The following is a 24,641-nucleotide window of genomic DNA, read 5'->3' as shown; positions in this document are numbered from 1 at the left end:
ATACATCCCCCGGCACCGCCACCGTGGGGAAAATAGCTTCTGTAGAGTAGGTTAAGGTGTTTAAAAGTTCCCTAAGTACCAAGAACTGTCTCAAACAGCTGTCTCTTGGCATTTGTTAAGACAAAGATATTAATTAATGGCCAGTTTTAGCAGGACTCCGTTTTCAGTTAGCAACGTGTATACATTTGTTTTGATATGAGGAGTCATTCTTACACATGTTATATTTTTGGATTAAACTAGAACTTTCTAGCCCAGATTTCATATCGCTAGAACCCTCTTTTTCTTCCCGGAGATCTAACAGTATCTTAAGAATGCTGACAGGCTCTTTTATTGATTCCAGTAGAGGACATGTTTGTAATTCCTGTTTTATCCCCTGAGATCAATTCACATGACTTGCTGAATGATGCAGCCAGCGTTCTGGCTGCTGCATTGCAGCACTTACCATTAGCCTGCATCTTCAGCATTGCCTAAGAGTATTTGCAAAAACACGACCTTTTCCTTCGGTTCCCTTAGATGGGAAGCTGTCCTTAAACATACAGAGAATACATTCAGCACTGCATTTCCCCTCCCACGTTCTCCCAGTGCAGGGACCTGACTGGCAAAATCAGGGCGGATCTGCCGCTTTGAGATAAGCAGTCAGTTCACTGCAGTTCTGCCGGGCAGTCTGGGGAACGGAGAGGTAGGCTTGTGTGGCTGAGATTGGTTTTTAACGGCACTTTTCCCAAAGTCTTCCCTTCTAGCTCTTCAGAGGCATTAATCCTGTTAAGGCTGGGAACAGCCTGGAATGTTCTGTGTGGAATTTGCCTTATCAGTCAGCCTCATATTTCGGGGCAGGGGTGGAGTTTGGAGTTCGTGGCCCGGAAGGGAACGTGGTGTACACCCAGGGGACCCGAGGAGTTCCACCCACTGTTCACATAGTTTTGGGTGAGAGGTTACCTCGCACCTTTGGGTGGCAGGAGTTCTTGGGCATATGAAAATTTTCCTGTGTTTAATATAGTCTGTGGAAACACCCTTATAGGAGCAAAAAGAAACGGGGAGCTTGTAGAGATAGAGACAGCTCCCTCTCAGGTTTAGGGTGAGGGAAGCTCTTACTAACCTATAAGCCTATAAGCGGAGGCTCCTGTAATGCACGTTGGGAACACCGGCGGCAGTGGGAGAGTTCTGATGACTTGCAGATGCCCAGCTCCCCAGAGAAGGCCAGTTGTGGCTTGGCAGAGCGCCCACCTCCTGACGTCAGCTGATCACTGCAGGAAAGAAAAGTCCATTATTGCCTGACCAAAGCACTTGGTATAGAATTGACTCGTTCTACTTCACTGGGGTGACAAAGAGGGCCTTTTAGGTTGGTTAATTTCAGCAGGGCCTCGCTGGACTGTCTCCCTGGATTGGTAGGGCCAAGTCATCAAGCCGGACCCAAGCAGGGGCGCTGCTCAGGTGGAGCCTTTGCAGTGTTGGGTTGGGGATTCTTGTTTCCATTATGAAGGGCTGCTCCCCAGTGTGATTTCATGGAAATTTCCATAGCAGCTAAAGGACTTCAGAAATGCAGTGAATCCTGGGATATGAGGAGGCAGGGCAAATACCATAACATTAATCTAAAGACTTAGACACGTCACAGGAGCTCACACACAGGTAGTTACTGTCCCAGACGTAACTATACCTCCCTTGGAAAGTTTCTTTACAAGAAATTTCTGGAAGCATGCAAATTAGACACAATTGCCCGCTATTTTTCCATCTTAACTGTTTCCCAAGGGATGAGAACAAGGGAAATTTATAAGCTATTCTTAATCTTAATTGTTTACTAATTTAGGAAGATTCAGTCTTTTTTTTTTTAATCCTCACCGGCAGACATTCTTACTGATTTTAGAAAGAAGGGAAAGGAGGGAGAAAGAAAGGGAGAGAAACTTTGATTGGTTGCCTCTTGCATGTGCCCCAACCAGGGACAACCCACAATCCAAGCATGTGCCCTGATCGAGAATCGAACCCGTGACCTTTTGGTTTATGGAACGACGCTCCAACCACCTAAGCTACACCCAGGTGAAATACTCAATCTTTTAAAAAACAACTAATTTAGGTATTTTAATGATTAATTGAGTAATATATCTTCCTCCCCGCTTTCCCCTCCAAAGTAAGGGTATAAAAGATAAGAGGTAGTAAAAGGAATTAATAAATAACCAAACAGCCATCAGTAAAGATTTTGTCGCCTCCAGTCATGTTCAGGATCACTGGTTATACCTAGTGTGCTAGTCTGGGAACCAGAACATCCTGGGTCACCCTAGGCTCTACAACATGCTCAGTAGGTAACCTTGTGTCCTGTATGCTTAACTGACAGTGTTTTTCGATCTCTAAGTTTAGAATGTCATTGACGCTAATATACACCAAGTTCTGTGGTCAGAGAGTAAGACAAGGCCTTTTTTATAGTCCCTTGGGAACCCTAAATTCCCTAAAAGACTTATAAAAACGGCAGGGAGGAAGCCGTAACTACATGGCAGAACATGATGGTGCTCAAGAAGCAGCACCACGGAGTGAGGACGTCTGACTCCAGACTCCGGAGGGGACGAGGGAGCTGCTGCGCGCGGGGAGGGCCTTGCACGGCATTCAGTAGTGGTTGCGGGGAGGGGGGAGTAGCCCTGCAAAGGGAGCCCTGTGAGCCGGGAAGGGGCCCCTGCCCAGGGCCGGGGCTTGGGGTTGCTGCGGGGGTTTGATGTGAGATGCAACTGGAACAGACAGTACAGGTCAATGAGAGGAGTCGTGTTTCCTTTCTAGTAGACGCGACTGGTAGTGGTGGTGGCCTTGCCAGGCAGGCATCGGCCGCCTTCAGCCAGCGCAGGCTGATTGACTTCAGGCCGCAGTGTAAACCAGAACTGCCTTATTGTAATTCCCTGTTTTTTTTTAAAAAGATTTTGTTTATTTATTTTTAGAGAGAGGGGAAAGGAGGGAGAAAGAGAAGAAGGGAACCATGATGTGCAAGAGAAACAGCGATCTGTTGCCTCTCTCACACCTTCAGCTGGGGACCTGGCCCACAAAGTGTGCGCCTTGACTGGGAATCGAATTGACGATCTCTTGGTTCACAGGCCGGTGCTCAATCCACTGAGCCATACCAGCCAGGGTGTAATTCCTTATGATTACAGAAACTTCATTCCGAGCAGACACTTTAGTCTTACAAGGTTACCCCCAGCTTTTGGTTTTAAGGACTCTCCTGAAGGCTGTTTTAAGAAGAGAGAATATTTCTTTCAGGCACAGCTACCTATTGATGATACAAAACTTGCCTTCCTGGGCTTTGTTTCCCTGAGGCCCCACCCTACCAGAGCGAGAAGAGCAGCTAACTTCTCAGAAGGAATTGCCAGGCGGTCAGTCCAGGGTCAGTAGCCGAGGCTTGCTCCTCAGGGCGCCTCCTGGTTGTGTAGCTTCAGTCAGCCTGTTCCTCGCTGGCGGTTCTTGGCACGAACCTGGCTTTTACCTGGATAGAATTCCAGTTACACTCTATGGAAAAATGAAACTCGGGTAGGCTATTGAGCTCCTTCCTGCTCTTTACAGATAAATTGGGGGCTGCACATGCTCCTGATCATTATTCAACAGATAGTTCCTTTTTTTTTTTTTAAAGATTTTATTCATTTTTAGAGAAAGGGGAAGGGAGGGCGAAAGGAAGGAAGAGAAACATCAATGTGTGGTTGCCTCTCGTGTGCCCCCAACGGGAACCTGGCCCGCAACCCAGGCTTGTGCCCTGACATGGAATTGAACCGGTGACCCTTTGGTTCGCAGGCCAGTGCTCAAGCCACTGAGCCACACCAGGCAGGGCTTAACAAATATTTCTCAATGACCTTCGTGTGCTAGAAATCGGGATACAAATATTAGATCGTGCAGTCTGATTATATCGTGGGAAGTATATACAGGCGCTTTAGAAAGGTGTGATTAAATCGGAGGATGGGGGAAGGAAGGAGCAGTGTGTACAGCTCAGTAAGGAGGCAAGACCCTGCAGCTTAATCACTCCAGCTGGGTGTTGAGGTATAAATAGGAGTTTTCCAGACAGGACAGGGAACATTCTAGACAAAAGAAGCCTGTGCCGATGGCTTGGAGTCGTTGAAGAGAATCGTGTTTAGGAGGAGAAGGAATATTTCTGCATGCTAAGAAGGTAGAGGGCACGGGGAGAGATACCAGTCAGGCGTGCTGGGCCAGATCGAAGAGCTTGCCAAAATGGGTGGCTTCTCGCTTCTCTCAGAAGGGAGCCATTAAAAAGCATTTTAAAGCACAGGCGTGACATGGCAAAGAATATGTTCCTTTTTATAGTTAAATAAATAAATAAATAGGACTTTGTGGGAGAAAAACAATACACCAAAAATAACTGGTTAATATGTGGAGAATCATTCAGACGGAACAGTGACGGCTAAAATGGCCTTGTGGTCTCCTTCCTTGGAAGGCAGTCTCCTTGTAGAAAGGCGAGCCTCGGCTGATGGGCGCAGACCTCCGGGGCTGCTTTCGTCCTCAAAGAGCCGGACACAGGGACCTGGCCCCGTCTCCCCAGCGTTGTGTACCTCGAGCTGGGTGGGGGGTCGGGGGCGCTTTCACCAGCCTCTGCGCCCAGTCTTTAGCCTGCTTATCCTCTCCCAGAAGCTGGGCCAGGCCAGCTGGGAAGAGCTCACAAATGTTTGCAGGGTAACAAGTTTCATATCTTGTATAAATAAGTTGCGGATGGGAGCTGGAGAGACCGTCAAGCTTTTCTGGTCGGCTTCTTTACCAGGTTTCAGACTCTTCTCTGTGGAATGTAATGCTAAAATTGGAAGGTCTGGGGATTGTGTCCTTTTCCCTTGCCGTTGTTAGCCATTCTAGGAAACTGAGGCACAGAGAGGGGAAGGTGGCTCTTGCAAGGTCATGTGTGACCAGTTTAGAGGCTCTTTGTCATTAATCTGTACCTGTTTCTTTCTGTGATGCTTCCTTGATTAGAGGATAAAATGGCTTATTCTTGATAAGAGCAGGTAGCATATTCTGGGCTTCTCCCCTGAATTCCTGAAAATTCCGATTAGATTTTCTTTTTGACAAAATTTGGTGAAATTGTCCAGAAATCTGAGGGTTTAGAGTTGTGGCAGATGGAGGGCTATGGGGAAGTACCACCTACCCAGTTAGCCTGCATTTGTGGTGGCCTTGAAATTGACGCTGAACTGAACCTGGTTTCTTTGCTTTCCACATGAACAGGGAGGACTAAAGTAGGATAAATATTTAAGCAGCACATTTTTTTTTTAAAGTTACACTGTGATTTTCTTTTAATTGTGCAAATTCAGATGAAACTAAGCTTGTTCATTGCCCAGGTAGCCTGAAGGTGACCTGTAGGACTGACATTTTTGCATAACTGAGAAATCGACTGGGAAAATCCCGTTGGTTATTGATGTTACGGACTCCATTACTTCATAATCATTTCCTTTTTATCGCTGACTAACGGGCTGAAATCTAGAAAGGTAGAAAAGCTGACTTAAATAAGAATAGATTGTACCTAATCTCTACATAATGAAGTACACGGACCAGATCAAAGGACTTTTGAATGGATTTCTCAGTAACTCTCAGAGTACCACAGACAGCATTTCCTTTGAATTCTCAAAGCCCTTACAGAATTGACAGGATAAACCATATAGTCCTGTTCATATTTTTCACCTGGTTTCATAGCCAAGTCGGTTAGGCATCCTCTGAGGGACCGGAGGAGGCAGGCGGTGCAGGGCGTGGCCAGCTGTTTTTTACAAAGGAATGATCAAGTTTCACTGTTATCCTGAGAAGGGGCTCCCTCCTCTTGCACTTGTCTGCTGGGGCTGTTGGGTCATTTTTTTCTTTCCTGTGAAGAGGTGAATGCCACTGAATCTCTGTGGTGTCTTCTGCTTATCTCAGCGTGTTTTTTCTTTTCAGAAAATGGACCCGAGTGGGGTCAAAGTGCTGGAAACAGCAGAGGACATCCAGGAGAGGCGGCAGCAAGTCCTGGACAGGTACCACCGCTTCAAGGAGCTCTCGACCCTGAGGCGCCAGAAGCTTGAAGATTCCTATCGATTCCAGTTTTTCCAAAGAGATGCCGAGGAGCTGGAGAAATGGATTCAGGAGAAACTTCAGATCGCGTCCGATGAGAATTACAAAGACCCAACCAATTTGCAGGTGCGTCTGGTCTCCCTGAGATTTGTGCCAGGATTCAAGAGCTCAAATGTTTTTGCCTAAAAATTGTACCAAGAAAGTCATTTAATTATGACCTTGGGAGATTAGGCTGCAAGAGGAATGTAGATCAGACATAAGAAAGGACTAACTATCAAAGACAAAACCTTTAGAAATCACTGAATTGTACATAAGACAAGTTAATTTTATGGTGTAAGTTGCACCTCAGTGAAGCTGTTTTAAAAAAAGAAAAAGAGCCTTTCTTCTCCTTGATTTTTTTGGATGAAGGTCTTTTTTAGCAAGTGGACCAGTAGTTGGGCTGATGGCTGTTTCACTGCATGTGTCAAAGTCATGTAAGAGGAGGAAGTGGTGACGGCTTGTTTAGGTGCCTGGCAGGCCCTTTGCAACTCAGTAGTTGATTAAAAAAAAAAAAAATTGAGAAATGGAATGTATCAAATTTATCAAAGAGCGTGGCTTCTAAAACAAGCTAAAAATATTAGATCATGCGTGAATGTGGGTGCCTTATTCAAGGGTAAACACTATAGACTAAGAAGACTGTCAGTATATTCTATATTTCTGGAAGGGATTGGATGTCCACATGAATGCTAATTTCCTGAGAGACGATTACATTAGGATATTTTGTAGCATGGTACTATCTGTGAAGTGGGTGGTCCCCAGTGGCCAAGCTCTCAGAGGGCCAGTATAGACGCAGGCAGAGTGTTGAGTGAGCAGGCAGGGGGTGGGTGCAATGCTGGTGACGTGTCCATAACTGGAGGGCAGCGGCCAGCAGAATGCTTCGGAGAGGCTGAACCTACGGCTCACGTGGTGGTCTACCAACAGGGCAAGCTTCAGAAGCATCAAGCCTTTGAAGCTGAAGTGCAGGCCAACTCAGGAGCCATCGTTAAGCTGGATGAAACTGGAAACCTGATGATCTCAGAAGGGCATTTTGCATCTGAAACCATAAGGGTAAGAGCAGTTCCTAGTGTGGATGGATGGCTTTCATGTGTCTGGTTGGTAGAGGAATGTGGATTAATGCTTACCTGTAAATTTGGGTTCCTAAAAAGACAGGCTTTTCTAGGTTTTTAAAGAACTTTCTGAAGTTCCCTAAAGGAGTTACCCACATCCTGCCTCTGTAATATGATGATTCATTATGAATATAAGAGAATGAGGAAATATTCTTTCTATAAAACAAATTAGAGTGTGATTGTACTTCAAAGATGTTTGTGTAAAGTAAGCTATTATTAGCATTTACAGTTGGTAATTAGATGGGAGCGCATATTAGTGAAACTGGTGAATTTAGGGGTCGGGACACAAAGGTAAATAGGATTAAGCACAGACGCTAGAAAGAAAGTTCTCCATTGACAAGCTTGCTCTTCGGATCTTGGGGGGTTGTGGAGGCCTAGTCAGCAAGCCAGTTAAAGGGCCAGCTGTCAGGAATGAGTAGTGGCACCTGTTGGTCAGTGACCAAGAGGTACAGCTGACTTTGAAGCTGCAGTCCTCGGACTCTTTGGTCTGGCTCATTTCGGCGCCGGTTCATTGGAGTTGGGGCAATAATTGATCATTCTCTGCTTTGTCTAACAAGCCTCTTTAGGATGAGGTTTGTACACTTAGTTTGATTTACTTCATGTCTATCTTCATGTTTTGTTCTTTGTCACCCAAAGTCCCATTCCACTGAGGGACCTTTTTAGTCCTTTTCCTGTGGAGACCTGAAGATTTAGATGAAAGCCACAGCCTGAGCCCCAGCTAGAACTATGTCATCGCCCACTATCCCCTGATGCCCACTGCGGAGGTTTCCTTCCCTTTGGTTCTGGTCTCAGGGTTTTCAACAATAAATACTTGTCTCTCCTTCTCTGATAGTCTCTACAGACTCACATCGAAGACTTGAAGTTAGCCCTAAGCTTATTAATAGTTAACTATTACTAGTATTGATTGTAGATAGGAAATAAAAGTAAATTTTAAATGCTATGTGACCAGTTATTTAATTAGTTTAACCTGTTTGGTTAGTGTATGTCTCTATAAATACAAATGTTTATCAGCCATTTTCCTACTATTTTGTATCCATCTTGTACTAAATGAAATCAGCACTCCTGTTTTCTTGATAAACGTTTGCCCAGAATGAAAGGGGCTGCTCTGCAGTGGTAACACCCAGGAGAAATCAATCCAAGTGCTGGCCTTAATAATTAACCAGGGGGCAGGGGAGACCCCACCCAACCTCACTTCATTCCCATGTGTTAGTAAGTAACCTCTTCCCTGTTTAGGGATCTTACTAGAGCAACATTTCCAAGCGCTATTAGCTACTGATTGTTACAGCTATGGGTAGCTGTACATGTGCCAGCACCCTCCTGGGGGTTTACCGACTTTCTGATCTTCTCTGATCTTCCCTGCAAGCCAGCAAGGCCGGCAGAAACGCGGGCGTGGGCAAGTTTGAGTTGCCCATAGTCACACAGCTCGTAGGTGACAGAACTGGAATTTCTGTCCATCCTCTTTCTCTATCACAAGTATTTGCTTTATTTTTCCCACCTGCGTTTCATTCGCAGAGCCTTTCCCTGGTTTTTCTCCTGATCAGTGTGTGTCCCCTCTGCCAACCGGCCATGCCGCCGCAGAGCAGCGCCATCACTCGGGGGAGCAGCCTCCGTCCGCTGCTCCCGGGGAAGCGCCGGCTGCTTGCTCACGCCCCTGTTGAGAAATCTTCCTGAGTCAGAGCCAGGGTGCCGCCTCTGTGCTGTCAGCTCCCGGGGTGTTCCTGAAGCACCCCTGCCTCTCTGCCCGCTCACGCTCTCAAAGAGTCATGCGCTCAGGAAGCTGCGCTCTCTCTGACCTGCAGTATCTGCGAGGTCAGGCACCGCAGGACGGGCAGGTTGTTCCAGGCCCGGGGCAGGCCTGGCCCCCGTTCCTCACTGAGGGTGTGAGAATGGAACTTGTTACAAACTGACGATTGACCCGAGGTTTTCTTTAACTTCTTACGTGGACTTATTTTTGATTTGAGTAAAGGGCTCTCATTTTCTCTTTTGTCTTTACTTTCATGCCCACAGCTCCCATGTTGACCCTGGCTTGGTAGTTTACCTGGTCCCATAACTCAGTAACTTAGCTTGGCAGGCGGTGTGACATAGAGGAGGTGGGTGGAGAGCGGAGGCTGTATGTGTCCTGGATAACCTGTCTGTCACTGGTTTAGACTTTCACACCGTACCGGACGGCGTGGCGCCCCATAGTCACCGCCACCCACATTGGGTCGCACATCCGAGTAGGTGGAGTGTGGAGTTGCTGTGGGTTGCCTTTCCCCTTGCCCTGGAATGCCTCTCACTTCCTTCCCAGTGGTGGGTTCGGTTTCAGCCGTCCGCGCTGGAAGTGATTGCAGTGCTGGAAGTGGATTGTGTGAACAGTATTCTTTTCCCCACTGCTTTCTCCTTTCAGATGAAACATAACTCGTTTCTAAGCGAATCCACCCATGTTGACTCTCCCATGACTTTCAAGCTTTTACTTTGCTGGGAGTGGCATCTCAACGATGGGTGGATCCCGAACTTCTCTCCTGTTAGCGTCTCCACGTTTTGCGGTGTTCACTTGTGTCTGTCGGGGTTACACGGAGACTCCCAGTATCTTGGGTAGGCGCCATCAGCGCACTGCGATTGGGTTAGAGTGTGAGAATGCAACACCTAAGCTTGGACTGGTGATCAGCTTACCCCAGTCCTTGACAAGTCTCTACCAGGACTGTCCTGTGAGAACCCCAAGATGCTGGGAAGTGACTGTGTTGGGGCCTGTGGCTGCCACTGGGGTGACATTTGAAAGAACCGACCCTGAGCTGTGCTGGACCTCAAACGGTCTCCTCACAGGAGCTCCGAAGCTTTTTCTGCTAAGAGCCCTTTTGATAGGTGGTGGCATTTCAGGACCCTGTCTTTCCGCTTTTACACTACGGTGGTCCTGTTCGCCGGGACCTCAGAATTCCCGGTTTACAGTTGTGATGTCTGCTGGACCTCTTGTTTTTCCCTTTCCCTCCATGAATTTAGGGTGCGCCCTTCAGTAATTTCTGCTGAGGTTCCATGTTAATTCCTCATCTTTCGTTCCCCTATAGTTTTCTGACCTAAGAATCTACTTGGATAACATAGTAATAATAACTAATAACATTGAATACCTATAAATAATGTGAACTCAATAATTGATAATAATTAACAGTCTCCTTGAAGTAAACTAGAACAAGGACACCTGTGAAAGGTCAGTGCTTTACGACTCACCAAACCCCTGTCGAGTGTGTGCTCTTTCCTGTTCTCAGCTGAATTAATGATTTTGTCTCAACTTCCCGGATTATCTTTCTAAAAGACTTGTTCGGAGCTCTGTGGGGTTTCTGGCTGGTTGGAGCTCTCTGGGTGGGCCAGAGCGCGGAGCGCCGGTTGTGATGGGTAGGGCTGGCCTTTGCCCTGCAGACTCGCTTGCTGGAGCTGCACCGCCAGTGGGACTTGCTGCTGGAGAAGATGCGGGAGAAGGGCGTCAAGCTGCTGCAGGCCCAGAAGCTGGTGCAGTACCTGCGAGAGTGTGAGGACGTGATGGACTGGATCAATGACAAGGTGTGTTTTGAGAAGAGAGGTTTGTGGACGGGCAGGGAAGAGGCGCCCCAGATCTGCATCGGAGGGCCGGGGGTGGCAGTGGCGCGGCTCTAGCTCTGGCTGTTGTCCGTGTGTCCTCATCTGTAACGGACACCTGGAGTCCCTGAGACCGAAATGGTCTTGGCTCAATGTCTTAACTAGGAGAGGAGCTGAAATCACAGACCACATGGAACTGCACCCGCTGCAGCTGACAGGGCCCCGGGTGCCTAGTTCACAAGCTCTGGGGCCGTGGTTTCTAAGAATTGGTCAGTGACTGCGGCTCTCTTCCGGTCCCCGAATAGGAAGCAATTGTGACTTCCGAGGAGCTAGGCCAGGACCTAGAGCACGTGGAGGTTTTGCAGAAGAAATTTGAAGAGTTTCAAACAGATATGGCTGCCCATGAAGAAAGAGTCAATGAAGTGAACCAATTTGCTGCCAAACTCATTCAGGTAAATAGCAAAGTGCTTCTCACAGCATCCTCATATTAACCGTCTAGTGTTTTCAAAACGTTTTGATGATCGGGTCCCTGCTTTCTGAGGGAGTGAGCTCTGGTAAGCATGTCTAAGTTTTGTTTAGATCGGGGTGAGGCAGCAACACTGACTTCTTCTAATTTAGAAAATGCTTTCTAACTTGTGGCCGAGGGCTGCAAGGGCAGAGTTCATTTGCTCTCCTCCCTCCACCCACGTTCACAGAGGGCTTGGGGAGCTTTTATTGGGCTGCCGAAGCTGGGCGTCGGGGTTTCTCAGACGAGGGTGTGGTGAATGCTGCTCGGATTGGCAGGTGTCCACCGCTGCCTGGTTGCTCCTCCCCGGGCTCTCCTGGGAGCCTGGGGACCTTGTAATGAATGGGCTCTCCACTGGGAGCTGCGACACCCTTGGGGGAGGTGGTACGTCCCCATTGCCTGCGTGCGCAGCTCTGTGGGCGCCTCCTTGTCCTCCCGTCACTGCAGGGGTTAGAGCGCGCCGAGGGCGTCAAGTAGCAGGGGCTGGCAACTTTTGCTTTTAGGAAATTTGATTTTGGGGGCAAATTTTAAATGTATGGATCGTGTCGGGCTTGCGCTTTGTGTCCTGGTCCGTGGTGAAGGGCGAGAAGAGCCACCGTTCCTCAGAGATACCCGCCCTTCCAGGGACAGGTGCGCTGCCCCCGATCCCGGCCCAGCCCACGGGGCTGCTCAGAGGCGCCAGCAGGCCAAGCCCAGGGTCTCACAAATGGACGCCAAACCCTGAAATGCTTCGCCTTTGTGCTTGACATGTCATATTTATTAAAACAAAACAACAGAAAAATTTGGTTGGTGGGGAAGGGTGCTTTTAAAGAAATATTTCCAGTCTAAAGTCAGGAATGAACCGTGAAAACCATGTTTATGGGCAGGAATGCTGAACAGCTTTGTGAACGTTTGAACTGCCGCATTTTGACCAGGGTGGGGCAGAAACAGGTGCACTGATGAAGGTCCCCCGAAGTTGGAGCCCCCGTGTGTGTTCACAGGCAGGCGCTGGTGCTGAGGCGCACAGCCGCCTCACGCGCTCAGCGCCCCACTCCAGGGGGGAGAGCGGTTCTCCCCTCTTTATATATGGGGAAATAGCAGCTTTTTTCGAATGAGCCTTACTGCATTCCACACAGAAAAGCAGCGTTTCTTCAGGACGCTGAAGGCTCGCTGAAGCAGATGCCGCAGGGAGCCGACCCCAGGGGACTAGTTGAGGCGCAGAGGCGGTGGGCCAAGGCTTCTCCGTGTTCTCGTCCTTGTTCAGGAGCAGCACCCGGAGGAGGAGCTGATCAAGACCAAGCAGGATGAAGTGAACGCAGCCTGGCAGCGGTTGAAGGGACTGGCTCTTCAGCGACAGGGGAAGCTCTTTGGGGCAGCGGAGGTTCAGCGCTTTAACAGGTACCACGCCAGAGGGGGACCACTTTGGGGACGGGCCTCTGCCGGGAGGAGTCAGGTATATGGCATGTGCCCACAGGGGGTGGAAGCTGACTGGGCCTTGGCCCAGTGTGGTGCCCAGCTCTAGACAGTCGTCCCGCCTCTGGGTTAGCCACCGCCTTTGTTCTGTAGGGACGTGGACGAGACTATCAGCTGGATTAAGGAAAAGGAGCAGTTGATGGCCTCCGATGATTTCGGCCGAGACCTGGCCAGTGTTCAGGCTCTGCTTCGCAAGCACGAGGGTTTGGAGAGAGATCTCGCCGCGTTAGAGGACAAGGTGGGTTTTGAAAGCAGCCGATTCTATAAATATGTCGCCCAGGGTCACGCAGGCAGCTCTGATGGAGTGTGTTCCTAGGTCAAAGCCCTGTGCGCCGAGGCTGACCGCCTGCAGCAGGCCCACCCGCTGAGCGCCACTCAGATTCAAGTGAAGCGTGAGGAGCTGATCACAAACTGGGAGCAGATCCGCACCCTGGCGGCGGAGAGACACGCGCGGCTCAACGACTCGTACAGGTGGGGGTAGCCCCCCGCCCTCAGCAGCCCGAATCGTGGGACTATTTTTAGAGAAGGGAGGAAGGCAGGGTTAAGGGTCAGTTCTGTAGGCTGAGAGAGTTTCTGGATGCCCTGCCGTGTCCTCTGCTAAGAAATGCACATCACTTTGTCCTCCGTGTATGGTGGTGGTTTTGTGTATTGTATTGTGGAGACTGGCACTTTTACCGAGTGTGTGTGTGTACACGTAATATTTATAACTTCGTAAATGTCTTTCATCCTGTGTCACTGTTTTGACCAGTAGTCTTTAGCAATGTGAGCACCTTGTGAAATGCCCTGTTAAAATTGAGTAAATCCAGGGTTGAAAAGGGAAGGAATGTGTCTGACTTACCACCCAGGGGTCGAACTTGGGAATAACAAGGAAATTGAAAGAAAGGACAAGATGGAGGAATTGTGGTGGTGGACAGAGCCTAAGCATGAGGGATTGACTTTAGCCTTCTGTTGCTTTCCTTGGTTTGTTTTTTAAATTCAGTCTTTATTGTGGTTTTTTTTTTTTTTTCTTTTTTTAAATACTGCTTTTTAGTCCCCTTGTGCCTCCTTTCCCCCTCTTGCTTCCCTTTGGATCAGAAGAATCCCTCTTTCCTAGGACTGGGATGTGTATGGTTGGTTAGGTTTTGAGAACATAGACTGCGGAGCTTTGTTTTCCGTCCCAGCGCACCACTGGAAACATCCCATGACCTGTGTGCGGTTTTCCCCAGGCTTCAGCGCTTCCTTGCCGACTTCCGGGACCTCACCAGCTGGGTGACGGAGATGAAAGCCCTCATCAATGCAGATGAACTTGCTAACGACGTGGCAGGGGCCGAAGCCCTTCTGGATAGGCATCAGGAGCACAAGGTAATGTCTCAGGATTTTCCAGAACCAAAGACATGGATGGGCTTACAGTGCACGGGTGTAGCACTTAAGAGTCGGAGTAATTGAAGCTTTGTCCACGGGTAGCTCCCCTCCCAGGTGCCAAAATCATAGTAAACAAATCCATTTAGCACAAGGAAGACAAATAGACCAGCGGGACAGAACACAGAGGGCTCGGAGCCCGTGAACGTGGAACCTAGCCAGGGATGGCAGGAAGCATCAGTGGGAAAAGGACCCCTTAATGAGCGGTGCTCTCCCGTTTGACGGCCTCGGCTGGTGTTAGGGAACCTGCCCTTATCCTTCATCTCTTCCTCATTGTAGACGGGATATCCTGGTTCGTAACGATTAGTTGAAATTCCACAAGTTACTTTCCTTTTGCAAGATCTGGGCATAGATTGTGCCTTTTTCCCCTCGCAGGGTGAAATTGATGCCCATGAAGACAGCTTCAAAGCTGCAGATGAATCCGGACAGGCCCTGCTTGCTGCAGGCCATTATGCCTCCGACGAAGTGAGGGAGAAGGTGAGAGAGGAGAAGGGTTCTTCTACCAAAAGTCTCTGAAAGCTGTTACCCACCCTCAGGTATCCAGACATGGCATTCACGGTGGGGCTTGAGAAAGCTCAGACAGGGATTCACCTGGAAATTCAGGAGGAGCTTCTTCATGTAAAAAGATGTGTGTGCAGCATGGGGTTGAACAGAGGAAGTTTGTTTGGGACGGAGGGGTCTGCAGAAAGTTGAGCCCTGCGTTGGCAGCTGGAGCCGAGGAGAAACCAATTTTTATCATGTTAATGGATGCGTTTAATTTCAGAGTACCTTGGAGCATAAAGCTGCCTGAGGAACAACAGATAAAGTTACTTTACAAAATACTATGTGTAGACGAAGAGGAGATATTTCAAACACACTTTGTTGTGTCATTAATTTTGAAGCCTAAAAATTGTGCCTAGGGCGTTCTTGAATTACCTAACATTTTATGGAGTCCCCACTTAAATGACATTTCTCAAGTGAGAGTCCCTACCCCATTTATACTGCCTTTTATTGTCGTTTATCTTGATCTTTTGAAAATTGCTAGGAGTTTGAGTCGCTGATGACACATGCTGGGGAGCAAGATCGCAAATGCCCCCGCCTCACTTTTTGCTGCTGCCTAGGAGTTTCCTTAGCGTTCTTACTGGAGATCATTTGTGAAAATGTGACAATAAATTAATTGTAGATTAGTTAGAACAGGGCCACCCCTCTCACGTTCAGCACAAACGTACAAGCTGCTCAGGAGTCATGTGACTTCTTGTGACTCAGCTGGCACCCACAGGCGGGTGTGACGCAGGCCAGGAGGTGCTGGCACCCACGAGTGGCTCTGGTGCGGGCCTGGAGATGAGCACGAGGACCGCACGTTCCCGTGCGGCCTTTTGTGTGAGTGGCCTGACGGGTCCCCTCTTGGGTGCTCTCCCGGCAGCTGGCTATCCTCTCGGAGGAGCGCGCCGCCCTGCTGGAGCTGTGGGAGCTACGCAGGCAGCAGTACGAGCAGTGCATGGACCTGCAGCTCTTCTACCGGGACACCGAGCAGGTGGACAACTGGATGAGCAAGCAGGAGGTAATGCGCAAGCGGCGGCGGCGGAGGCGGCGGCCGGCTCAGTGAGCTGCAGCACGCTGTGTCCCCGGTCTGCTGCTGTTCAGGGTTTAAGCGTTGATAGCTTACCGTCGTTGTATAGGTGGCTGAGGCCAGGCCTGGTGCGAAATGCTTTCTGTGGATGATTGCGTTTCTTGCCCATCCCCTACCCTCCTCACATGGTTAGCTTATTTCATGGAGGAGGTCACTACCATTTCAGTTGCAAACACAGGGAAGAGGGGAGGCCGAGCAGCTTCTGTCGCCTCAGGACCTCAGGAAAGGCCCCAGTTTTTCAGATGAGTGTGGTGGTATGAAGTTTTTTTATTAAGGGGGAGACATTTTCCTCCTTAAATCTTAAGATTATGTGTAATCTAAATCTAGCAAATGCATCAAAAGCTATTTGAAAAAACTGTCCGTAGAATGTGCAACAAGGATTTCATGTTGCTGTTGGATCAGGCTAGAGGGACTCAGCTTTCCAAAGAGAGCTCAGAGTTTAACTTGCTTTCCTTCTTTTTGTGTTTTGGGGAAAGTGTCCTTTGCTTTCCAGCCTTAAGAGGTGAAAGGAACAGGGCAGCCTTCTGAACACTGTGTTTGCTGTTGCCAGGCTTTCCTGCTGAACGAAGACTTGGGGGATTCCTTGGATAGCGTGGAAGCGCTTCTCAAGAAGCATGAGGACTTTGAGAAGTCCCTGAGTGCCCAGGAGGAAAAGATCACAGTAAGACCCCTCGTTGTTGCCAGGGCCATGCGAGGATCTTCGGAGTAAGCCTGGGGTCTCCTCTTTCTCAAAAGGTTTCTGAACAGGCTTCATTAAGGGTCTGTGCGAAAGGCCCTCTGGTGGGCGCTGGACACCTCAGGGTGGGGGAGATACTCCGGCAGGGAGGAGGCAGTGTGATTTATGGAGTGAGAGCGCTTTCCTGACGTAAGCCTCCAAGTTGAGATTTACCTTTTATTGAAAGTAGTTAAGAATTCATATCGGGGGCGGGGGGGGGGGTGTCTTTGCCATTAGCAGATTTTAGAAGTAGGGCCCAGAAGGCTTATAACCTGCATCTGCTGCTGGTCAGATCACGCAGCAGACCTCTGCAGCCTTGCGTGGAGCCAGCCTGCGTTGTTCTGTCTGACCAGTGCCATCACGCAGCAACTCAGATTTCAGGGATCAGTGTTGTCTGGGAAAACCTCAGCCTGTGGGAAGGGGTAGCGTGTCCTGTGACCTGTTCAGCAGTGACCTTTCTCTGGAGGCCGAGCTCTGTAATCGGCCCCTGCCCACTGAAGAGCTCTTCTTCCTTCCTCCTTCCTAGGCACTGGATGAATTTGCAACCAAGCTCATTCAAAACAACCACTATGCCATGGACGACGTGGCTACCCGCCGAGATGCAGTAAGTTCCAGGTTCCTTAGGTGCCTCCTGTCCCTGCACGGATGTCCCTTCTGAGACAGATGTTGCAGGGGAGCCTCTCGAGCTGGCAGCCCCTGGGGCAGTAAGAACCAGAGAATCGTGTGATCCTTGTTTTCCAGCTGCTGAGCCGCCGCAATGCCCTTCACGAGAGAGCCATGTATCGCCGGGCCCAGCTGGCCGATTCCTTCCACTTGCAGCAGTTTTTCCGTGATTCTGACGAGCTCAAGAGTTGGGTCAACGAGAAGATGAAAACTGCCACAGATGAAGCTTACAAAGTAATGTACTGTTAGCATTGCCAGGTAGCACGTGGTCAGTAAGCTAAATGCAGTTCCGCAAGTAAATAACAACTGAAAAACAACCGGAATTCTAAAACCCACACTATGTCAATGTATATATATATCCCTTTATAAAGATAAATGTGAGGCTAATGCGAGGCAACGTGCTCAGGCTCAAGACAGAACCCCTTTCTTTCTTGTATGGTCAGGACCCATCAAACCTACAAGGAAAAGTCCAGAAGCATCAGGCCTTTGAGGCTGAGCTCTCAGCAAACCAGAGCCGCATTGATGCCCTGGAGAAAGCAGGGCAGAAGCTGATCGATGTCAACCACTACGCCAAGGAGGAAGTGGCGGCTCGAATGAATGAGGTCATCAGTTTGTGGAAGAAACTGCTAGAGGCCACCGAGCTGAAAGGTGAGAGACAGTGCTTCACAGGATCTCTATAGGAATGTTCGGGAAAGTTACTGTCCCCTCCTGGTTAAGAGTCTTAGGGACGTAGACCGCCCAGGGGGGCAAGACGGATGGCCCAGGCACTGGGATTCACCTCCGTGTAGGAGTTGCCGCCTGGGCTCCGAAGCTTTGCTGACTTGGTAAACGAGGTTGGGCGTGCCGGCTGGCGGGGAGCCGAAGTGAGGAGGGGACCTTGTTGTGGCCAACCGGTCCTCACCGAACAGGGCCTCAGCAGTAAAAATCAGAGTTCAACTGTGGCCCAGGGTGTTGATTAACATTCAGTCCTAATACTGCTCAGCGCCCCTTATCTCATGGGGGTTAGAACGCTTTTTAAACAATCCAAGTCGGCATCTAGAAGGTAGAGAAGAGCTTGCAACTTGTTTTCTTCACCTTTGTGATAGAAGTGAAGCAGGAACTACAATCCTGCCGCGTGGTCCTGCACTGAGAGGCCATCGCCTGTGAGCGGGATGGGTGGGCAGCCGGAGGGTAAATTTCCAGCCATTGTTACCCAAGAGATATGAAATAATAGCAATGGCAGTAAAACAACACAGTAAATAATACAAGAATAAGCTGTTTCGCGTACTTATAACTGTAAACCTACTCTTGCCCGTGTGTGTCTAGGCGGAAGTAATGTTAACAGAAAATCCACTTGCTTCTCCAACTAGGAATAAAGCTCCGTGAGGCCAACCAACAGCAGCAGTTTAACCGCAACGTTGAGGATATCGAGCTGTGGCTGTACGAAGTGGAAGGCCACTTGGCTTCTGACGATTACGGCAAAGACTTGACGAACGTCCAGAACCTGCAGAAGAAGCACGCCCTGCTGGAGGCTGACGTGGCCGCCCACCAGGTAGCGCGCGGACAGGCGCAGGGTCCTGAGGGGGGAGGGGCGGTGAGCAATCCAGGCCCAGGCTGGTTTGGGGAGGGGTCAAACATGTTGATTGCTTACCTCGCCCCGGTGCTGTGTGTGCTCCTGCTCCGCCTCAGCTGTCCCCTCAGCTTTCTGGGAGCCCGGCGTGAGGGAAAGGGATGGCCGGGGGCGGAAAGGAGCCATGTGAGTTCTTCCCTGTATCGCTCAAACCACCCCTGAAGGAACAAAGTCCGCCTAGTGGACAGGTTGCTCAGTCAGGTCCCAGCTTTCAAGACTGTCCGTCCTTTTCCGTCGCCAGGATCGGATCGATGGCATCACCATTCAGGCCCGCCAGTTCCAGGACGCTGGCCATTTTGACGCTGAAAACATCAAGAAGAAGCAGGAAGCCCTCGTGGCTCGCTATGAGGCGCTCAAGGAGCCCATGATCGCCCGGAAGCAGAAGCTGGCCGATTCTCTGCGTTTGCAGCAGCTCTTCCGTGATGTCGAGGATGAGGAGACGTGGATTCGTGAGAAAGAGCCCATTGCTGCGTCCACCAACAGAGGTCGGTCCACCTCATCAGATGGGAGTCAGGCGGGGGCAAGGCTCTACCCCCTGGTCTAAAGGGGCACACGTCAGAATGAGCAAAGTCAAATTTAAGTTAAACTGGAATTACAGTGGAAGCCGTGGGCGGCAGCTCTGCCTTATCTCTGGATGGCTTGGGTGACTGGGGGCGGTGTCTTCTGCTTCCAGGCAAAGATTTGATTGGAGTCCAGAATCTGCTAAAGAAACACCAAGCCCTCCAAGCGGAAATTGCCGGACACGAACCCCGCATCAAAGCCGTTACACAGAAGGGGAATGCCATGGTGGAGGAAGGTGAGCCGCTGTCCCCAGGAAGGCGGCTTGGCTTCTCTTCCTTGTGTCTCCCCGCTTCCGTGGTTAAGGGCATGAGTTCTTCTCTGGCTCTGTGGCCTTGATTAGACCTTATCCCTCTGGGCCTGGTTGCCTCACTGGGACACGGGGATCACAGCACCCGATGGTGGAGGGGCCAGTGACTGAGGACTGTGGGAGTGCTGCTGTTTCTGTTTCTTCATGGTAACCTCACTACTGCCAACTTGGGACGTCTGATTCTTAGAGTCTAGGTGGAGCTCGTGGTTTGAAGAGGCAGCCTGTTAGAGGGTTGGGATCCGAGCTGCTCGTAAGACTTGGAAATAAGAAGGGGCCTGGCTCAGCAACACGTAGGGATGGAAGTGAAAGTACAGTTTTGTCCTGCCGCATGTCAACATGCTTTCCCCTGTCCTCCCTAACCTGCCCCCCTCCCCGCCTACCTCCCAGGCCACTTTGCTGCGGAGGATGTGAAGGCCAAGCTCAATGAACTGAACCAGAAGTGGGAGTCGCTCAAATCCAAAGCCTCCCAGCGGCGACAGGACCTGGAGGACTCGCTGCAGGCCCAGCAGTACTTTGCCGACGCCAACGAGGCCGAGTCCTGGATGCGGGAGAAGGAGCCCATCGTGGGCAGCACCGACTATGGGAAGGACGAGGACTCGGCCGAGGTGACTGGGCTTGGGGCGCGTCGCGCTGGCTGGGGAGCCTGTCCAGGGGCTCGGGCGGGGAGGCCGGCTGGGAAGTTACTAAGTGCGGAAGGTGCAGTATTGTGACTGACTGTTTTTAAGGCGTCTTTGAGTGTCTGTTTTGCTTTTTATAATGGAAATTCGGTCATAACTACCTGTCACCTTCCTTCACCGTTCACATTTTGCTGTTGTCGCATCTCCTCTCTCCACCATATACGTGCATTAACACCTGTCCTGATGGTCCTCTGTTTTATTTGACTGAAAGTCTTACGTTTCACTGAAATGTGTGGGTGTAGTCTCTATGCCTATTACCTATTTCTTGCCAATCATTACAAAAACCAGAATGAGTTGAATGTTGACATGAACTATATTTGAATCTCCCCAAAGATGGGAGAACTGAAAAGCTTTGGAAATGGTAGTGAAGAAAGAAACGCCAGATGCGGCGGGGGCTGGGCAGACATTCCGGGAGGGCGTGTCCATAACCAGCTCCGACTGACAGGGAGTTTATTTCCCAGGATGGTGATGGGCTCACTGATACGTTGATAACTGTCCTCCTTTGCTTTATGCATGCAAGTGTTGTATAATTAAGTATGCAAAAAAGTGAAAAAATACTATGTCAACAGTTAATATTTCCTCCAAGTTAAATGTTTATTAAGAAGGGAGAGAAATGGTAGAGCAGGAGGCATTCAGATCATCCATCACATAACTAAACAAGATTCCAGAGGAGGTGGCTTGCTGGCGACATGGCCGGGGTGGAGGCTGCGGCCACGCACACGGGGTCACAGTGCGGTTTTGGTTGCAGGCTCTCCTGAAGAAGCACGAAGCTTTGATGTCGGATCTCAGCGCCTACGGCAGCAGCATCCAGGCGCTCCGGGAGCAGGCCCAGTCGTGCCGGGTGAGCGCGGCGTTGCCTTCGGGGGTACAAGATACTCGGGGGAGGCGGGGAACGTGGCAGGACCCAGAGTCTGGCAGCAGGTGTTATGGTCGTGGGCAACAGTCTTGTGACCTTACTGTTAAATCTTATGACACAAAAGGTTTAGAGACGGTTTGAAACAAGATTTTAAAAGACACCAGAGAGCTAAAGGTCCTGAATCAGATTTTATTAGTAGCTTTGGAAAGAAGGTACATAAACATGTAGTGAATTTGGTATAGATGTTGAATTTGGACTGTCTTGTGCTTCCATGATACGTCATGAACATCCTTAGTCTAACGAATTGCTTTTGTTTTGGGCTGTTAGCAACAAGTGGCACCCATGGACGACGAGACTGGGAAGGAGCTGGTCTTGGCTCTCTATGACTACCAGGAGAAGAGTCCTCGAGAGGTCACCATGAAGAAAGGGGACATTCTCACCTTGCTCAACAGCACCAACAAGGCAAGGCTTGGACAGTGATTGCGTGTTTGTTTCCATCAGCACCACCAGTTCTGCCCAGGTTGGGTGTGTTTGGGTCCTTGTGTCTTCGTAAGATGAGGCTGGTTTAGAATTTGAAGACATACTAGAGTTTCCTAGTCAGTCTCCTGCTTTAACATAGGTTTGTCCTACCTCTATTGCATATGATCAAGAAGGTGAATCAGTCTGTCGTCTTGAGTAACTGCAAGTGGTATAATGGCTCACACACTCATTGACAGGGTTCTCTCTCAGTCGCACAGTTCCACGGGGAATTCTTCCTTACGAGCCAGAGTTTGCTTGTATGTAACCGCAAGTCTACCCCTTGTACCTCTCGGTTCACAATCCTGACTACATGGCTGCAGCAGATAGTTGAAGACGGCTGTGACGTCACCCCCTAGGCTCTGTATTTTCCAAATTAATGCTTCCTGGCTCCTTAGCCTTCTTTCTCTGACATTCCGTTTGACAGTGACCTTGAAATGAAGTTCATGACACTCCTCCATTCTTATCTGACTTTTCCCGAGGGATATATCTGCCACCTTGGTTACGGTGGACAAACGTGCGCCGCCGTTGCTAAGAATCTCCTTATGCCTGCACTCCCAGCGTACCCTGGTCAGGAGTTTGAGAAGACCTGGGATTCGTTTCTGTTGATGCTAATTTAAACCTAAGCCCGTCCTCTAGTCTTCCCCTGGTTTCCTCAGCAGCAGCTTTTTCCAATAGAACTTTCCATGGTGCTGGGGATTCTCTCTGCTGGCCCTCCGGCAGCTGCTAGCCGCATGGGATTATTAAGCACTTAAGTGTGACAAGTGCAACTGAAGTTTTTTATTTAATTGTTATTTGTTGAAATTGACCTAGCCACACGTGGCTGGCGGCTGCAGCGTGGAACGGCACACCCCTAGGGTCTAAGTGGAGAGAAGGGTTGCCGTCATGCTGGGTGTCTGTCACTGCAGTTTCACCCGTGACCTTGTCCATGCTCAGCAGGTCACAAGGGGCCTGAAATTCCAGTCTTTGTGCCAAGTGACTTGGACAGTCACAAGATCCTCTTACTGAGGTCTGAGCTCGCCTGTGAGCGTGTGTGAGCACACGTGCACACACACACACAGGCCCGCTAGGTTGGCTCCCCCTCCCCAGGACACCGCTCTCAGCACACCGCCTCTGTTTCCTCAGGACTGGTGGAAAGTAGAAGTGAATGACCGCCAGGGTTTTGTGCCGGCTGCCTACGTGAAGAAACTGGACCCTGCCCAGTCAGCCTCCCGGGAGAATCTTCTGGAGGAGCAAGGCAGCATCGCATTGCGGCAGGAGCAGATTGACAATCAGTAAGGGCCACACAGTCAGTCACAAAGATCCCGGCGGCGCTCAGGGCTTAATAGGTACCACCCAGGGCCGAGGTGTAGGCCGTGTCCTGCGGGTTCCAGGGCGAGTGTCCTGGCGCCTGTCACTTGCAAGGATGTGCTCCTCTCCTGCTTCCCTGCGTCCCTCTCACCCACCCGTTTGAACTGCAGATCCTTGACTGATACTTTTATTTTCCTTGGTTTGATTCCTCCCTGCATGGTTTCCTTTCCTAAACAGCATTTTTCTGAGCATTATCATCTGGTTCAGGAGCTGCTCTCTGAAACTGCGTTTTCAGATGTCCTATAGCTCCGCCCCTGTTCAGAGACTGTTACAGAGCCACTCTCTCTGCCGTGGGCTCGGTTCTGAGAGCGGAGTTGATTTAGTATTGGCTCTGTCCCCTTTCCCAGAGCTCAGCCCCCAGGGGCACCTGGGTCCCTCCTCCAGGGCATACCTGACCCCACTAATGAAATCGACAGCTTTGGACACTTGAGGAATAATTCAGAAATTACGCTCGCACTCAAGCTGAGAATCATAGAGCTTTCCTGACCCAGTGGTCCCGGAGGAGGTCAGTTATCTGCACACTTGCAGACTGTGGCTTTTAAGACAAGAGTGACAGGTTTTGGCCTGGACCAAAAAATGACTAAAGCTGTGTGTTTGGCTCTCAGTAACATTTGTCCTTGGAGCCATCGTTTTACACCCTGGCTCTGCTCTGTGAAGCCACCAGGTGTCAGCCCAGGAAACGTGACTGCCTTAAGCACGGCAATCTTGCCAGGACAGCGAAGGTGAACTGACCCACCGGTGGCGTTTTCCCGCTCTTTCTGTATGTGGTTCTCCTCATGGCCTGGCCTGCTTCCGAGAGCTTTTGAATGATTCCCCGGTTCCCCCACTCGGCGCATCCGCTGTTGTGGTGCCCAGCAGAGCTGCCGCTTCTCGCCCCGGGGGCGAGCCCCACTAATCTGTGCATGCTTTTGCTGTGCCCCTCTGTGCAGGACGCGCATAACTAAGGAGGCCGGCAGTGTATCCCTGCGTATGAAACAGGTGGAAGAACTGTGAGTAGGCGAAGCCTTGCTGAGCGCCTGTGTCCATGGCTATGCCTGCCCGTCCCCTGCCGCTTCTCCTGAGGGCACTCGTTCATCCAGAGAGACCAGGTGGCGGCGGGACCGTCTCTGTGCCCCAGCTTCCGCTCGCACGGGTCGAGGTGTCGGTGAAGCTGTCAGTTGATGGCCGCTTCGCGCCTTGGTGGCTTCCATGTGCCGCTATGTGTTCAGAGTGTTGTTGGTTCCGCCTCCTGTCGGCCTCTGGGGCGGACCGGCAGCGCCCCGGAAGGCCGGTTCTGTAGTGCTCTCGGTAGGAAGCAGGGAATGAAAGTGTCCCTCGTTAAAGTGCTCTCTGGTTCTTGGTAACTTGTTGCTTTTTTTATTGCACTTTGGAAGCTTAGATTTGATAGTCTAAATTAGATAGTCTAATTTTTATCACTTCATGTGTTCAAAGATATAGGAGTTCAGCCTTTTATATGTTGATTCCCAAGAGCTAGAGTATTCTTGGGTTCATCTTAAGAAATCTTCCAGCTAATGAAATAGTACAGGTACTCTGTACTCTACCTGAACCTGATTTTCCTTCTGAAGTTGCCAAAACTTTCTGAGAAATGAATATTGTATATCATTTTAGAAATTTCCTACTGTCCCAGAGGCACTAACGTTCTGTATGAGACTATTTAAAGCCCCACTGCCTGGGGGCTGCTCAGAGAGTTCATTGTAAGAGAGGAGACAACTCTGTATACATTCCACCAGCAAAC

The 24,641-nt window shown here is 50.0% G+C and overlaps 1 protein-coding gene across 6 annotated transcripts in view; it reads left to right on the top strand.

Moving 5' to 3' along the window:
* Positions 1 to 24,641, top strand: part of SPTAN1 (spectrin alpha, non-erythrocytic 1) — a 57,299-nt gene that overhangs the window by 4,663 nt on the left and 27,995 nt on the right. For 4 of the 6 annotated variants that reach the window (XM_054584273.1, XM_054584272.1, XM_054584270.1 and 1 more), the window contains exons 2-23: positions 5,884 to 6,123; positions 6,958 to 7,083; positions 10,533 to 10,673; positions 10,994 to 11,140; positions 12,437 to 12,570; positions 12,739 to 12,883; positions 12,962 to 13,116; positions 13,851 to 13,986; positions 14,419 to 14,520; positions 15,446 to 15,583; positions 16,203 to 16,313; positions 16,894 to 16,971; positions 17,109 to 17,264; positions 17,474 to 17,678; positions 18,380 to 18,561; positions 18,881 to 19,124; positions 19,313 to 19,435; positions 19,895 to 20,112; positions 20,933 to 21,025; positions 21,368 to 21,502; positions 22,682 to 22,830; positions 23,836 to 23,895. In XM_054584273.1, the coding sequence (XP_054440248.1) occupies positions 5,887 to 6,123; positions 6,958 to 7,083; positions 10,533 to 10,673; positions 10,994 to 11,140; positions 12,437 to 12,570; positions 12,739 to 12,883; positions 12,962 to 13,116; positions 13,851 to 13,986; positions 14,419 to 14,520; positions 15,446 to 15,583; positions 16,203 to 16,313; positions 16,894 to 16,971; positions 17,109 to 17,264; positions 17,474 to 17,678; positions 18,380 to 18,561; positions 18,881 to 19,124; positions 19,313 to 19,435; positions 19,895 to 20,112; positions 20,933 to 21,025; positions 21,368 to 21,502; positions 22,682 to 22,830; positions 23,836 to 23,895 (3,215 nt within the window). In that variant the 5' untranslated portion in view covers positions 5,884 to 5,886. The remainder of the gene's footprint in view (positions 1 to 5,883; positions 6,124 to 6,957; positions 7,084 to 10,532; positions 10,674 to 10,993; positions 11,141 to 12,436; positions 12,571 to 12,738; positions 12,884 to 12,961; positions 13,117 to 13,850; positions 13,987 to 14,418; positions 14,521 to 15,445; positions 15,584 to 16,202; positions 16,314 to 16,893; positions 16,972 to 17,108; positions 17,265 to 17,473; positions 17,679 to 18,379; positions 18,562 to 18,880; positions 19,125 to 19,312; positions 19,436 to 19,894; positions 20,113 to 20,932; positions 21,026 to 21,367; positions 21,503 to 22,681; positions 22,831 to 23,835; positions 23,896 to 24,641) is intronic. The other 2 variants (XM_054584276.1, XM_054584274.1) reach the window with 1 other exon arrangement.

This window comes from Pteronotus mesoamericanus, unplaced genomic scaffold (genome assembly GCF_021234165.1).
Source record: "Pteronotus mesoamericanus isolate MK-2021 breed Mesoamerican mustached bat unplaced genomic scaffold, CSHL_Meso_final contig_78, whole genome shotgun sequence".
NCBI lineage: Eukaryota > Metazoa > Chordata > Mammalia > Chiroptera > Mormoopidae > Pteronotus > Pteronotus mesoamericanus.
Note: the sequence above shows the minus strand (reverse complement) of the source record. Positions and strands in the feature narration are given on the sequence as shown.